Here is a 16,505-nt window from a genome sequence, read left to right as displayed (position 1 = left end):
AACAGGAAGTGAGAAAAAATCTACCCCTAGAAAGGGAAATTCATTCCTGTAAGAGTTAATATGGGAAAAAGGTGTCTCCTCTCCTCCACTGATGCTTTATCACCAATCCTTGTTTCCCCAATAACCCAAAATTGTATAAATCCAATTGACATTGGGACAGAAAGTGAGGTGAAATCTTCAGAACAGGGGCATAGACAGCAAAACAAATGTTACAGGTGTAATAACCAAAAAGCTTAAAAATAGATTTTTTTGTCTGGAGCTACACCTAAAAAATGTAACTTATAAACAGATTCAACTTAAGAACAAACCTACAGTCCCTGTGTAGTTTGTAACCCATATTTAAAGGTGGAACATGTAACATGATCCATCAGCTGAAGCCATTTCCCCATCTCCACCCCTGCCTCCCATTACAGCAAATGGGGGGGGGGGGGGGGCACTGTTTGAAAATAACGTGGCCATGCAGGGCTCCACCCGCTGGGCCACATCATTCATCCACAGGCCTCTGTGAATGGAAAACTACAAGTCTTTGCGGCTGTCAGCTTGTAGTTTCAATGAACTACAGTGTTTTTTTGATCACTCTGGTAGTTCATTCTTTTTTCCTCTCATTGAGTATCTGCCTGGATGTACAATCAGACAGATACACTGAGAAGTCTGCAGTAGTCCTGTATGTCACCCATGATCTGCTGATCGCAGGTGCAATGCTTTCCAGGCTCCAAATAAAAAAATAAATAAATGCACGTTTTTTTTTTTTTACCTGCAAAAATATGTACATTTATTTTTTTAAAAAAAGGGTGAACTGATCCTTTAAATATAAGCAGAAAACAAGTATGAGATAACCTGAATTCAAATAAAAAGACTATAAATGAAAGCAGGACATTCACCTCTGTTCTCGATGTTTGCTTAGTAAAATACCAATGCACTGGTGCAATGTGCTCCAATTTGATTGATGAGTTAGAAGAGCCAGAAGATAGGGTCGGAAAGAAAGTGATTGGGGCCCAGTTGAACCTTTGACCTGGGGAAACAAACAGTATGTGCGCAATATCAATACCAACAGTTGAAATCCTCAATGGAACCACATATGAAGCCTATTTGTGCCCTTTCCTGAATCAACTTAAAAGTCGAAGTTTTGTAAGTTTAACTAATAATTAATAAGGCACAATGGATGGTACTTATATTTAATAAGTGTCGCTTGTGCTTATGGCTGCTGTGCTAATTGACATTTTCCATCCTCTTATGATGGGGGTTTAACTTACAGGCCTGCCATGTAAGACAAGTCATTACCTAAAAGTTACTTCTTTCAGAGAAGATGGTCTGCACACATTCCCAGTGAAACACTGCCTGAGCCCTGGTTCACACTGGGTACGATTTGGAACGATTTGAGATGCGATTTGACATGTCAAATCGCATCTCAAATCGGCGGCAATTGTCGGCAATGGCACTGTCCTAATCAGTGCGACGCCGCATCTGCGATTTCAAAAAGTAGTTCCTGTACTACTTTTTGCGATTTCGGGCCGCGATTTACATTAAATTGCGGCCGAAATCGCGGCAAAATCGTGGCCGCGAAATCGCGGTAAAACCGCGCATTTTACCGCGATTTTGAATTCACAGCAGTGTGAACCTAGGCTCAAAGTCTCCCAATGTGTAGTGATTTTTTTTTTTTTTTACTGTTGTTGGTTTAGTAACACTTTAACTGGATCGGAGCCAAGGATTATTTCCAAGGGTTCTCATAGTTGGGAGTTTAAAAGTCTGGGGCTGAGTAAGACTACTAGGCTCCTCCTATTACTAAAACATACCACATTTGAGTTGACTCCAAGTATTTACTTACAATTAATTCATGTAAAAATTACACCAGTGGGAAGTTCTTTGTCCTTTTGAAAATTATTTGTATACATTTCCCAGGGGAATTGCCTGAAACCACCATTTTATTCTCTATGACCTCTGCAAATTTTTTTTTTATGTTTGGAGATTCTATGTAGTTTTCTAGCAAAAAAAAAAAAGCTACATGTAGGAGAGGAATGTCCAAAATGGCCTGGACTGGAAATAGTTAAGATTTACAATAAAGCATGTATTTGTTCATCATACCCTCTTGCAATACTATCTCTTCATTAATATTTTATATTTAATACTGCCACATACCTTGTTCCATGAGAATAACAACTTCTGCTGTAGATCTGGACAGCTGCTTATGACTTCTGGATCTAACAAATCCAGCCAGTCAATGAGGAGACCAGAAGAAGGATTAGCACGAGATGCTTCGGTGCTGTAATGATACATTAAAAAATTCTTATCTCAAAGAGTGAGCAGAACAGTACTGATATCAAATCACACTACAATTCTCTTGAAACTAGTAGTCAGAAGCAGAGTGCCTTAGATCTCATACTGTAAATATACAACTATGAAGCTGTAGGAACAAGAGTGTATAGAAAACCTTGCATACCAGGAAGCACACTGCCATTTATCAAAAATATTCAATACAAAAAGGTACATTTTCAGGGTACAGGGTATAGAGAAAATGTAAAAATGAATCTAAATGTCAAAACACAGCAAATGGACATTTTTACCTACAGGTAAGCTTATAATAAGGCTTACCTGTAGGTAAAATGAATATCCCCTAAACCTACACGGTTTAGGAGATATTCACCCTGCATGCAGCCGCTGGTGTCAGCGGCGCATACGCAGTTAAGGTCCAGCATATGGTGCCGGACCTGTGGACTCCCACGTGACATCATCGTGGCTTCGGCCACAGCGCTAAAGCACGAACACGCAAGAAACGCTGAGGGGAAAATGTCGGCACTGATGGGGACAGATAAGGTGGCACTGATGGGCACAGATAGATGGCATTGATAGGTGGCACTGACAGGCACTGGTAGGTGACAATGATGGGCAGCACTGTTTGAAGCTCTGATTAGATGTTGCACTGATAGGTGGCACTGTGGGCATTGATAGGCAGCGCTGGTGGGCACTGGTAGGTGGCATACATTTACACATATGAGCTGTCTGCAGCTCTCCCTGATCGGGACCAATGTGCTGCTGTCTTCTGCAAGTGATCAGCTTTTTTTCCCCTCTTCACGCTAACAGCGTGAGGAGAATAGATAGCCGATTACCGGCTGTTTACATCAGATGATCATGTGGTAAGGGGTCGGGATCGACCCCTTAATCCGATCTGTAAACCGAGTTATATAGACTCGCTGAACACGTGCGCCCTGCAGGGGCGGAGATGGTATCATGACAATTAGTCAAGAGGGTCCAAAACGCATGGCCTTATACCAGTGTTAATTTTGGCAGCAAATTTCAATTTTGTTTTAGTCTTAAGGACTAAAATGGCATTTTAGTTTTAGTCCCATTTTAGTCTTCTGCAATTGTTTGAGTTTTAGTCATATTTAGTCGACTAAATCTCCAGTAGATTTTAGTCTACTAAAATGTCCTACGTTTTAGTCGACTAAAATCTCCAACATTTTAGTCAACTAAAATCTCCAACATTTTAAAAGTCAACTAAAACTAATTTTAGTCGATTAAAATGTAATGGGTGTTATTAAATTGTAATGCATTAGTTAACATTTCTTTACAATTTCCAAACTCATTATATCCTGCTGGAGTGAAGAATTGAATATGTTGTTATTAATTAAATATTAATATTAATTCAATTTCAATTTAGTTTTAGTCTTTTGACTAAAATGGCATTTTAGTTTTAGTCATCTCAATTGTTTTAATTTTAGTCGTATTTTAGTAGACTTAAATAATATTCAATTAATCGACTAAAATGTTCCCCGGGTATAACCCACACCCTGCTCTAGCAGCTCCAGTTCGTAACAAGCAGTACAAACAAAAGGAGGGGTGGGTGCTGTGTCCGTCCATGAATTCAGAGAAATGGATTTTACGGTGAGTACAAAAATTCTATTTTCTCTTCCGTTCATGGATGGACACAGCAGCCTTTGACCCTAGGGACGTCCCCAAGCAGTGTCAAAAAATTTGAGGGGTGGGAAAAAACAACACAGCAAACCAATGCTTACACCCCAAACAAAACCGGAGTTACTCAAACGGAGGAACTCCAACTTTAAACTGCCGCCTGTAACACCTTGCGGCCGAAGGAGGCATCCGAAGATGCACTCACATCCACCTTGTAAAACTTTGAAAAAGTGTGGACCGACGACCAGGTCGCCGCCTTACACACCTGTAACACAGAGGCTTGATGCCAGAAAGCCCAAGAGGCGCCGATCGCCCTCGTCGAATGCGCCGTTACCCGAAAGGGAGGCGCCAGCCCCTTCAGAGCATAGGCCTGAAGCACAACCTGACGGATCCACCTAGAAATGGTGGCCGACGAGACTGCCAGACCTTTTTTGGGACCAACCACCGACACGAACAGTGAGTCCGACTTCCGGAACGGAGCCGTAGCCGATAGGTACACTCGTAGGGCCCGAACCACATCCAGGGAATGTAAAGTGGCCTCCTTCAGGTTTTTCGGCTGAGGACATAAGGAAGGAAGAACAATGTCCTCATTAATGTGAAAAACCGAAACCACCTTTGGGAGAAAAGACGGCTGAGGTCGCAGTACCACCTTATCCTTATAGATGACCAAGTAGGGAGCCTTGCAAGACAAGGCCGCAAGTTCAGATACTCGTCTGATCGAGGTAATCGCAACCAGAAAAAACACCTTCTGTGACAAAGTCAACAAAGGGATCTTTCGGATGTCCTCAAAGGGAGCATCCTGAAGCACCGAAAGGACTAAATTCAAGTCCCATGGGGGTATCGGATGGCGCACCGGAGGGGCCACATGCCGGACCCCCTGCACAAATGTACGCACCAAGGAGTGCGCCGCCAAGGGGCGCTGAAAGTAAACGGCCAGAGCCAAAATCGGACTCTTAACCGTACCCAAGGCGAGAGCCTGATCCACTCCCCGCTGTAAAAACAGCAGAATCCTGGACACCACGTACAGTGAGGAAAATAAGTATTTGAACACCCTGCTATTTTGCAAGTTCTCCCACTTGGAAATCATGGAGGGGTCTGAAATTGTCATCGTAGGTGCATGTCCACTGTGAGAGACATAATCAAAAAAAAAAAATCCAGAAATCACAATGTATGATTTTTTTAACTATTTATTTGTATGATACAGCTGCAAATAAGTATTTGAACACCTGAGAAAATCAATGTTAATATTTGGTACAGTAGCCTTTGTTTGCAATTACAGAGGTCAATACTTATTTTCATCACTGTATGTACGAGGGTGCCACTTCATCTCCTCACACATAGAGATGTAGGCTTTCCACGTACGATGGTAAATCCTCCGTGAAGTAGACTTCTGTGCACACAGCATGGTAGAAACCACCGAGCCAGATAGGCCCCGGCCCTTCAACACCTGGCTTTCAACAGCCACGCCGTCAAAGCCAGCGACTGTAAAGCAGGGTGGGAGATCGGACCCTGCAACAGAAAATCTTCTCTCAGGGGTAGACGCCAGGGGGCGTCTGCCACCAGACGCACCATGTCCACGTACCAGGAGCGGCACGGCCAGTCTGGGGCGATGAGGATTGTTGGAATCCCTTTTGCTTCCACCCTGCGCAGCAGGCGAGGAAGAAGCTTCAGAGGAGGGAAGGCGTAAATTAGGCGATAGTGACCCCAAGGTGCCACCAACGCGTCCGACGCGTCCGCCCACGGGTCCTTTGACCTGGCCACGAACCGTGGCACCTTCCGATTGAGACGAGACGCTAGGAGATCCACGTCTGGAGTGCCCCACTTGTGGCACAGACTCTGAAACACCTCCGGGTGGAGCGACCACTCTCCTTGGTCCAGTGTTTGGCGACTTAGGTAGTCGGCTTGCCAATTCTGCACTCCCGAAATGAACACGGCCGACGGAGCCGCAACGGACCTTTCGGCCCACCGAAGGATGTGCGCAACTTCCAGCGCTGCAGCCGAGCTTCGTGTGCCTCCCTGATGATTGACGTACGCCATGGCCGTGGCGTTGTCGGACTGGATCCTGACCGGTCGGCCCTGCAGCTCCAGGGACCACCTGGCAAGGCACAACTTTATTGCTCTGAGCTCCAGTACATTGATCGGAAGGCGGGACTCCTCCTGAGTCCAGCGCCCCTGGGCTGACTGGATGCCCCAAACACCCCCCCAACCGGAGAGGCTGGCATCCGTCGTGACTACAGTCCATCGGCACGGCAGAAACGACTTCCTGGTCTGAAGCACCGGAGACGTCAGCCACCACACCAGGGAAGACTTGACCAGTTGACTCAACTGAATCTGGTAATCCAGAAAAGACGGGAGCTTGTCCCAACGTAACAGAATCTCCTTCTGTAGTTCCCTGGTGTGAAATTGGGCATAAGGAACTGCCTCGAAAGAGGCCACCATCAGACCCAAAACTCTCATGCAGAATCGAAGAGATAACCACTCCTGGGTCAACAACTGCTGCACCGCAGAATGCAGTGTCTGGAGTTTTTCCGGTGGGAGAAAAACCCTCGCCTCCGTGGAATCCAAGACCAGCCCCAGGTATTCCAGACGCTGAGACGGGACCAACACTGACTTCTGGATATTCAGAAGCCAGCCGAACTCTTGGAGAGTCTGACACGTGATAGACACGTCCTCTTCTAATTCTGAGCCTGAGGAAGCTCTCAGGAGAAGGTCGTCCAGATATCCCACGATAGCGATCCCTCGCTGTCTCAGCAGGGCCAGTATCGGGGGGAGCACCTTGGTGAAAACCCGTGGTGCCGAAGCCAGGCCGAACGGGAGGGCCACAAATTGAAAGTGGTCCTGCCCGATCGCAAAGCGCAGAAACCACTGGTGCTTTGTGTAAATAGGTACATGTAAATATGCGTCCATGATATCCAAGGATGCCAGCAAGTCCCCCTGATGGAGTGCTGCTATTACCGAGCGAATCGACTTCATCCTGAATTTTTATACCTTGACAAAACAATTGAGGGCCTTGAAGTCCAGAATTGGACGGACCCCTTCCTTCTTGGGGACTACGAACAGATTGGAGTAGAACCCTTGAAACCGTTCCAACGAGGGAATCGGCACAATCACTCCCCTGTCCAGTAGCTCCTGGACAGCCCCTGGAAAAACATACATGTGAGGTGCCTTTTGCAGGCAATTTCAGCTGTCCAAGTTTTTAGTCAGAAAATTCTGCACACGTGATCAGAAATTAGAGCCATTTTGGAAATTTGTCGCATGACATGTTTTAGGGCATTTCACACAAAATAGTAGAGCAGAAAGCATTAGCTCTGCCACAGCATGGTCCTGAAATACAGGATCATATTGATTGATCTACTCCAGTTAGGTGCAGTTTGACATACAGAAATAGCAGCTTAAAGGATCACTAAAGGAAAAAAAATTTTTTGCTGAAATGACTATTTACAGAGTATAGAGACATAATAGTTAACTGATTCCTTTTAAAAACGATTAAAAATAGATAAAAATCAATCATATAATGTGCCTCCTAGATGCAAAAACGAAACTGAAAGTAGTTTAGTCTTTGCATGTTATTTTATGCCTCTGTGCTGGACAGTGCCATAGAGAGTCATGGCTAGGAAAACGAAACTAAACTCTCCCATGACTTTTTTCATACGGAGCCAGACAACCAGGAAGTGTCCAGAACAGAGCAGTTTTACAGCAACATCAAAGCAAAAACGAGCAATGAGGACATGAAACCAGGACTGCAGTAAGGTAAAGGAAGCTATTTAGCTAAAAAAAAAAATCCTTTAGTGACCCTTTAAGCTGGTTGCAGGGCTGGGCCTGCCAGGTTAAAGAGAGCTTTTAGAAGAATTTAAACTTTTCTATCTGCAGAAAAAGAAGGAACATCTTCAACGGGTACAGTTATAGCAGGACAGATATAGCAGGATCAACCAAAAATAGCCTACTTCCTTGTGAATTATTTTTCCACTTGATAGGAGGGACATAATAGTATCAGACTACACATTCTATTCTGTTCATTATTAAAGAATGTTTTGCAGGATTTTGCAGTTCACGAGTATGCAGTACCATCTCCAAACTAAACCTCAAGGCAGAAGGGAGAGAAACTTCAGCTTGTATTTTCTGCAGACCCATCTCCTGAGTCCAAGTGGCCACAAAGGCCCTAAAGGCTTAGGAAAGGAACTCCTATTGGACTCATATGTAACCATTTTGCCTTCCTTTTAAAAAGAGGTAAAAGAGTGCTCTTCCCCACAGTCACCTAGGGCTTTAAAAAAACAATATAATGCCTGTATGTTGGTACATGAGTTCAAACACTATATGCAATGTTTGTAGGATTCTGAGAATTTATAGATACAGCTGTGATCACTATAAACATAATAAAGACATCTATGGATAAGTCTAGAGCTGTGTGGTCAGGTTGTAGCTCTAACAGTCTATAGGAGCAACATACAAAACAATTTAAGGTGGACCATTCACTACATACAAGCTCCACTTTCTAAGTTGTGCTCCCTTACCATTTCTAAAATGTCACACTAAATGTAAAAAAGACTGGTAAGAAAAAATAAAATAAAAAAGATAATCTACAGACCTTTCCCCTGGATTCCATATCGCAGAAGGTTATATCACATCCTGCTAACGAGATCCCAGGGAATTATAAATACAAATCTAATGAAAATACATTGGAGCACAATGCAGGACCATCTTCTCAAGAGATTTGGGCTACTTGACATTCCTTAGGGGAAAAGTCCACTTTAAAACAATACTATAGACAAATACGAAAGACTGATATAAAAAAAATGGAGGAAGGAAGCAGTACTACTGCATTACACACTACTGTCAATAAAACACAGACAGCTTAAAGTCAGGCGTACAAAGGACAAGGAGCTCATAAGTAAGGGGGGCAGGTCTATGACCAAGATCAATTGCTCTGACTGCAGTGGTGAAACCAGAGATTGGGGAAATAGCTATGCTCTCAAAGGAATAGTGGTCCCAGGAATGTCGTCTTAACACAGGTACACACTCATTGGCAGGTCAAGCTTTTCACAGCTTTGTTTTTAATTTATTGCCTTAATTTAGCCATTTGCCTATAGTTTGGCTTTACTACAGCGAATGGTGCGTGCAACACCACCTACGAAATATTCAATTAGGCAACTGAAGTGCTTAACACAATATATATAAAAAAAATAATCTACCTGCAGCCCTCTTTCTTCACTGGTGTCTCTTCTCTGTCCTGCAGTAGTAAAGAACTTACAACAGCAGCCGGACCTGTGGCAGTAAACCGCGATGTGGTTTCTACAGTGACTGAGAGCAGGATAGTCAGGAACTCTTCAAGGTAAGGAGATTTTGCTTCAATCAGACCCTGAAGAACTAGGGATTAAAAGCGAATAACATTAAAAACACAGAAATGAAATTACATGAGAATATTGAGAAATAACATGCAAATACGTTTTCTGTAAGTATAACATATCTTGGATTCATAATCATCCCTAATGCCACAGAAAGGGTTGTAGCATAAAATTCTGAAAATTAAAGGGTGTATTCTAGGACAGACCTACTTGGATACTTGGTCTGAACAAAGAGCACAAATGCTTTCTCAGTAAAACACTGCAAACCTTTTTTTTTTAGATATGTTTATTGAGTTTTAAAGACATACAGACACAAAGCAACAGAACAACAATGGCAACCCGATGCCTGGTCCAAAAAAAAACACCATATATAAATCAGTTACTAGTAATAATAAACAATCTTTGTTCATCCATCTAACATGTCTCTTGTAATCATTTATCAGTTGTAAAGAATACGCAGTCTCACAATTGGTACTGCAAGAAAGTGGTAAATAACAGATAATAACAGACAGTCAGAGCTCAATTTAGTGACATAGGGGTCAGTGTCAAATGACTCGCTATCCACTTGCCCCAAATTTTATTTAATGTCTTGACTCTTTCGCAGTTTAAAAGTGAGTCTATAAACGGGTAGGGAGTCACTAACCAGTTTCAGCCACTGGGACCGTGTAGGTGACCTCGGTCCTTTCCAGAACAGTAGAAGGGACTTCCTCGCATAGAAATATAGGATGTGAAGTCTCTTGGCATGAGAGGGGATTGTCAGATCGCCAAAGGTGCTCAAAAGGCTGTTCTTGGGATTCACTATGTTCGGTAGATCCAGGGCAGAGAAAATAAAAAAGTTTATGTCCACCCAGAAGTCGTGAACCAGAGGTCCAGAAACAGTGCATAACGTCAGTAACCTGGCCACAGCCTCTGAAGCATTCAGCGAAGGGAGATAATCCCATCTTATGTAGTCTGGCAGGTGGGATTGGTGGAAAATCGTAAAAGTTGAATAATACGGTCTTTGGATGAAATAACAGAGGTTTTATAGGCATCACTAAACTCGGTCCAGTTCGCTTCCGTAAGGGATATGTCTAGAGATGTCCATTTCCCTTGAGCAGTTTGAAATCTGGGATTAGACTCAGTTATGAGGGCAGAGTAGAGTGGGTACGATCACCTCAATTTCTCCAAAGGGGATACCTAATCTAGGGAACCAAATTGTGCACGTACAGCATGGCAGAGTTGATAGTAGTGAAATAAGTAAGCATGTGGCAGATTAAAGTCCACACGCAATTGATAGAATGTTTTAAAACCCTGTGCAGTAAAGAGATGGCATAAATACTTAATCCATTTGGCAGACCACCTTTGTGGGTCAGGTAGAGAATATGATTCTGTAAGGTTAGGGTTAAACCACAAAAGGGTTATTGGGGGATTCCAGCCATGAATCAGTGGAAACTTTGGCCACAATGGACTTAAATAAGGATAGGGAGGTATGTAGAAGTGACGTAGCTGTGCATGCTGGTACACAGCCTCTATAGATAATATAGTGGAGAGTCTCTAAGGAGGAGGCAATCGCCGCCTCCGTGGTCGTGCAAGCACTGGCGGAAAATGGATGCAACCAGTCATGGATATTAGTTGAGAGGCCAAATGGAAGAAGTAAAAATTAGGATATGCCAAGCCAGCCATGTGGGTTGGGAGTCACAAGGTTTCAAGCGCTATCCTGGGAGGGTGGCCATTCAACAGGAACAAAACACTGCAAACCTTAAACCAGTGGTTCTCAACCCGTCTAGTGCCGTGACCCCTTGATAAAATTTCCCAAGTTGTGGGGACCCCTAACGGTAAAATGATTTTCCTATCGTGGGTTGTCAGCACCCAAGGTAAGAAAGTAATTTGCACCCCTAACCCACGGACATTTAGCGCTCCCTGAGTCCACTCCACTCGTACAATATTAAAACCCCTTATAGTACATTTTAGGGTGTACCATTCTTTCTCTTTGCTCTCTTTTCTTCCCTTTTATATCTCTCTATCCTAATTTCTTGTTTGTTATCCCCACCTCTCTATATATGTCTTTCTTGTTCTTTCTATTATTCTTTCTCTCCCTTTTTCTTTGTTCCTCCCCCTCTTTTCCTCTCCCTTCCATGTATTCTCTATTTTTATTGCTTATCTTACTCCCTGGTGGGGAGTATGGGATCAGTGGCAATGCTTGCGGGTAGTTGGGATCAGTGGCGGTGCTGGTGGGGAGTTGGGATCAGTGGCGGTGCTGGCGGGGAGTTGGGATCAGTGGCAGTGCTGGCGGGGAGTTGGGATCAGTGACAGTGCTGGCGAGGAGTTGGGATCAGTGACAGTGCTGGCGGGGAGTTGGGATCAGTGACAGTGCTGGCGGGGAGTTGGGATCAGTGACAGTGCTGGCGGGGAGTTGGGATCAGTGACAGTGCTGGCGGGGAGTTGGGATCAGTGACAGTGCTGGCGGGGAGTTGGGATCAGTGACAGTGCTGGCGGGGAGTTGGGATCAGTGACAGTGCTGGCGGGGAGTTGGGATCAGTGGCAGTGCTGGCGGGGAGTTGGGATCAGTGGCAGTGCTGGCGGGGAGTTGGGATCAGTGGCAGTGCTGGCGGGGAGTTGGCATCAGCCAACTTAGGTGCTCTTGATCAAGGTCATCTGCTGATCTGAGAACTGTAGTGGGATACACGCATACCCCCACGCACTTCCGAGAGACGAGCTGGAACGCACTTGGAGCGCACGCCGCACCACAGCTCAGTCACAAGCACCGGACGACTAGTGCCTAGTGGGAACACTGCTGGTTCAGCAGTTTTTTCTCTTATATTCCACGGCTGGGTTACCATACCAGCCTGGACCTTTTAAAGTTCTTATTATTTTTTACATATATATATTTTTTGCATTTATTTATTTTTATATTTTTTACAACTTATCCCTTGTTACTCTCTGCATATTTGTCATTTCTGCTGGCAACGCCAATAAACCTAGCCTTGGGCTATTTTTTCAACTTTACTACGCTATGGGATCTTCTGTCCTTTTTGTTTTTGGAGGTGTATAAACACAGCAACTCAGCTCTACTGTGGATCCAAAGGGAACGCCGGGAAGTCCATTGCCTAGAGGTTAAAGCCGTGCAATATCTGGTGGATATCCTATCTATGCTGGTTACCCCTGTAGGGGTGTTCAACTCTGGTGAGTGGGGACACATAAGGGGGAGCACCGGAGCCACAGCGAATGCACCTGAAGTATTAAGATTGTTCACCCATCAAGCCACTAAGATGACACTGTCTGAATGAACTGTTTTATGTTGTCACTCATTTACTGCCTTTAGGTGGAAGGACTTTCTGTGACTTACTTCCAACAGATGGTTGCCACATTAACTTGCTGCTATCTGTGGATGATTCAATCATATCACTATATTGATTTGTGTTTGTTCACTCAGTTAGGCATCAAGATGACACCGTCTGAATGAATTACTTTATGTTGTCATTTTTCTTTTGATTCACATTTAACAGACGGTGGTCACACTATATTGCTTATTCAGCATATTGTTGTTATTTGTGGATGACTTAACTATACTTTTGTATTGGTTTACCAATTAGAACCACCCACCTTATACATTGGTGGACGCTACACTCTAAACCCGCCTTGGGTTGGTTCACTTTATATAATTACTCACCTTACATATTGGGTAGTGGTTATATCTGACTGAAAATTATACTATTTTATTTTTTTTCTATTATTATATTATTATATTATTATTGTTATGTCTTGTTATTAACTAGCTGGTTACAATTTTAGTGCATTTGCACTCACATACTCTGACTATATCAGTCAAACCGGAGGCACCTATTACCGCCATCTAGTGGCCATCTAGTTTTCACTTTAATACACTGGTTTGTGGTATTCACTTGTCACTTTATGATCCTCGTCAATTGAGCGTTAGGATCACTCTTAGGCTAATTAGCCAGATCACACCCTGGTCACACAGGGCATACACAGACAGCGCCACCACCCCCATATTTTTTGTATTTTGTAGTGGGGACTTTTAAAGGCAACTCTAATCACAGGTAGTGCTACTCACTGTGTCTCCGACTTTGGTTTCTCGTAGCAGTGACACCTATGCTAAAAATCAGCAGATAGGGTCTCCTCCAGCTCCTCCCACTTCACATTCCTCACCAGTCAGCTGACCTCTAGTCCCTGCCCCCCAGCTATGCCGTAAACTGAATGGGCAGCTGTGAAGAGGCTGAGTGGGCGGCCGCAGGCTTCAGGAACAGCCCAGGATTTGGGGACCCCTGGCAAATCCTCATTTGACCCCCCAAGGGGGTCCCGACCCCAGGTTGAGAACCACTGCCTTAAACCATAACTTATCTGTATCAGAGGGACAAAAAATGAAAATGTTGTTTAATTCATTTTTAAGATTCAAAGCAAATTCACCCATCCAACCATATCCCCATGCTTTGCTTTGTTGAGCAATCACTTTGAAAAACACCCCCTAATATTTCTAGCTGTGACCATCTAGGACAGATGATTCATGTAGCATTTACTTCCTGGAATCCATTTGACCTTGGGTCAGGCAAGCGGGCCGAAGGGGGTGCTTAGGTGAGAAAACCCCTTCCTTCCTTCACATTAAACTGAATCAGTTTGTCTGAAAACAGCTCTGCGGGTAAGTGTTAGGCTGGGTTCACACTGCAGCATGCTCCGGCTCACAGCAAGAGTCCGATGCGTCCCCATTCATCGTTCCAGGCCCGATTTCAGCCTGAATTATTGGCTGAATGCGGACCTGAAACGGACCAAATAACGCGAAGGACTCCTGGGCAATTTGCACCAGAGCCGCATCGGAGATGTGTTAATCGGCTCCATAGAGAGGCAGTCACAATCTACTGCAGCTAAATTTTGCCTGTGAGGAGTTTTATTCTTTCTCCTTGCTTGTGGGTTCATTTTCAAAACATGAGTATAAATATGTTTCATTGGTACTACAATCAGATGTGAATGAGCAGATATTAGCAGATGTTGGAGGAGGAGTGATCTAATTGGAGTACCAGGGGCCTCTGGATTAATACAAGCGCTTTCATGCCAATCTTGCAATGAAAAGAGCCTGTTCTATGCCGTGCTGAACTATGAATAAAAAAAAAAAAAAAGGAGCAATACATAAACTTAAGAATTAAAATCTTCTTGGTGTCTTAGTTTTCAGTACAAAATCACTTTACTACCAAGAAACATCAAGGAGTCAGAAGTCAGAATGTGTTACATACCTCCATAGCACGTTTTTTTCAAAGATTTTATTTTTTTATTAAAAAGTAATTCACATGCACATTCTGTAGAGGCTCTGGATTAGGGATGTCAACCTACAGATTACTTCCTCTAAAGATATGTGCATTTAACATATTTTATGCCTATTATTTACATATAAAATCCTCCCTTGTGTAGATATTCAAACGCCCTTAGTCTGCTGCTGAGCATCACCACCTTAGATAAGGTGTGAGCAGACTAAGAGCTGTTACCCAAGTCAGGGGTCCCCAAATACCGGGGGCCGTGGCCTCTATGCAGCTGGGCTATGGCTGGCTTGAAAGAGCCGGGTGGGTGGCATGAGAGCCGGGTGGATGAGAGAAGTGAGCAGGGGGGGCGGATGAGAGAAGTGAGCGGGTGGGCGGATGAGAGAAGCGAGCGGAGGGGCAAGCAGAGATAAATCTCTTTCCGGCCCGCCCTGCATCACCCTGGTGTTCTGTCAGCCTCTTCAATGTCGTAGGTGCGGCGGGGAGCAGAGAGATGGCATCATCTCTCACCGCCTGCCCCACCGCTCTCCTGCCTTCACTTGGGAAACCACCACTGCACAGAGGCCTACCTCTGTTCTAAATGGACCAGTGCTGCCACCAATGCAGTGACGATCCACATCTGGTGGCACTGGCAGGCAACGTGGCAAGTGACAAGCCACATCTGGTGGCACTGGCAGGCAGCAAGGCAAGTGGCAAGCCACATCTGGTGGCACTGGCAGGCAGCAAGGCAAGTGGCAAGCCACATCTGGTGGCACTGGCAGGCAATGTGGCAAGTGACAAGCCACATTTGGTGGCACTGGCAGGCAGCTTGGCAAGTGACAATTCACACCTGCTGGCACTGGCAGGCAGCAAGGCAAGCGACAAGCCACATCTGGTGGCACTGGGAGGCAGCTTGGCAAGTGACAAGCTAATTCTGGTGGCACTGGCAGGCAGCGAGGCAAGTGACAAGCCACATCTGGTGGCAGGCAACGTGGCAAGTGACGCGCTCAGGGCTCCCACTGATTCGGGATTATGGAGAATTGAACCATTTCATTTATTACTACAATGCAGGGCTTTTTTTCAGCTTGAACTTAGTAAAGCTCAGTTCAACCACCTCTGGCTCAGGCTCTCTGCCTACCGCTATCACCTGTAAACACAGAAGTCACCTACAGTGGAGGTACTAGAGCCGGCTGGGTGCTTCAGCTTAATACAGCAACAAAAGCAAGATATGTGGACAATGGTGGAGCTTTCAAGAAGGGGGGGTTGCATGGAGAGGTCAGAGCTGAAGATGGGTGAAAGTGGGATGTGCGTGGGGAGGAGCAGAGGTAAGTGTCTGTGGAAGAAGGCTGAACTCTGCACTCTCTTTGTAGTGTACCTCCGAACTTTACACCCTGTATGTAATGCACTCCTGGTGTTTAATGCCCCTTAAGACCCTTCCACTGTTAGTGAAATTTAACCACACTATTAACCGAGGGGGGGTCGTGATTGAGTTCTTGCACCTATTTTCTCAGAAAACAAGCCCTGCTACAATGTAATAACATAAATAATGCGCTTCAATCCCCCCGACACCATATCAACCATGGTGTCGGGAGCACTAACACCAGCCATTGCCCTGATGAATCCTTATTTTTTCAATAAAGATACTCCTCTTCACATATAACAGGCAAATTCATAATTGCAGATTGACACAATCAGAGTACAGATATTACAATTGCTTACCCTTGCTGATGAGTTCAGGTTCCACGTTGCATTTATCCCCAGATTTCAGAGTTGTAATAATGGCACATAGAGTGGAGTTGATCACATCTGGTTCCTGCCGGAAGGCCAAAGCTTCTGCCAAGTGCAAAAACCCACTACGTACTGTGGAAGAAAAAAACATTACACAAAAAGATGTCAGTGTCTAGAAAACATTCCATTCCTTATTACTCTGAATACAGTGACAATCAAGGAAAGGAATATAGTACAATGTGCGCGCAATAAAGACCAGGCACCTTTCAGCCAATCATTAAACACCCAACCATTAAAATGAATC

The 16,505-nt window shown here is 44.5% G+C and overlaps 1 protein-coding gene across 1 annotated transcript in view; it reads right to left on the bottom strand.

Annotated features, from left to right (window-relative positions):
- The window catches only part of INTS1 (integrator complex subunit 1), a 173,740-nt gene that overhangs the window by 64,394 nt on the left and 92,841 nt on the right, over positions 1 to 16,505 (bottom strand). The window contains 4 exon segments of the mRNA XM_040356702.1: positions 882 to 1,012; positions 2,137 to 2,260; positions 9,096 to 9,270; positions 16,193 to 16,333. Coding sequence (XP_040212636.1) covers positions 882 to 1,012; positions 2,137 to 2,260; positions 9,096 to 9,270; positions 16,193 to 16,333 — 571 coding nt within the window.

This window comes from Rana temporaria, chromosome 6, assembly GCF_905171775.1.
Source record: "Rana temporaria chromosome 6, aRanTem1.1, whole genome shotgun sequence".
NCBI classification, from domain to species: Eukaryota; Metazoa; Chordata; class Amphibia; order Anura; family Ranidae; genus Rana; species Rana temporaria.
The sequence above is the reverse complement of the archived record's forward strand: the minus strand, read 5'-3'. Positions and strand labels throughout refer to the sequence as shown.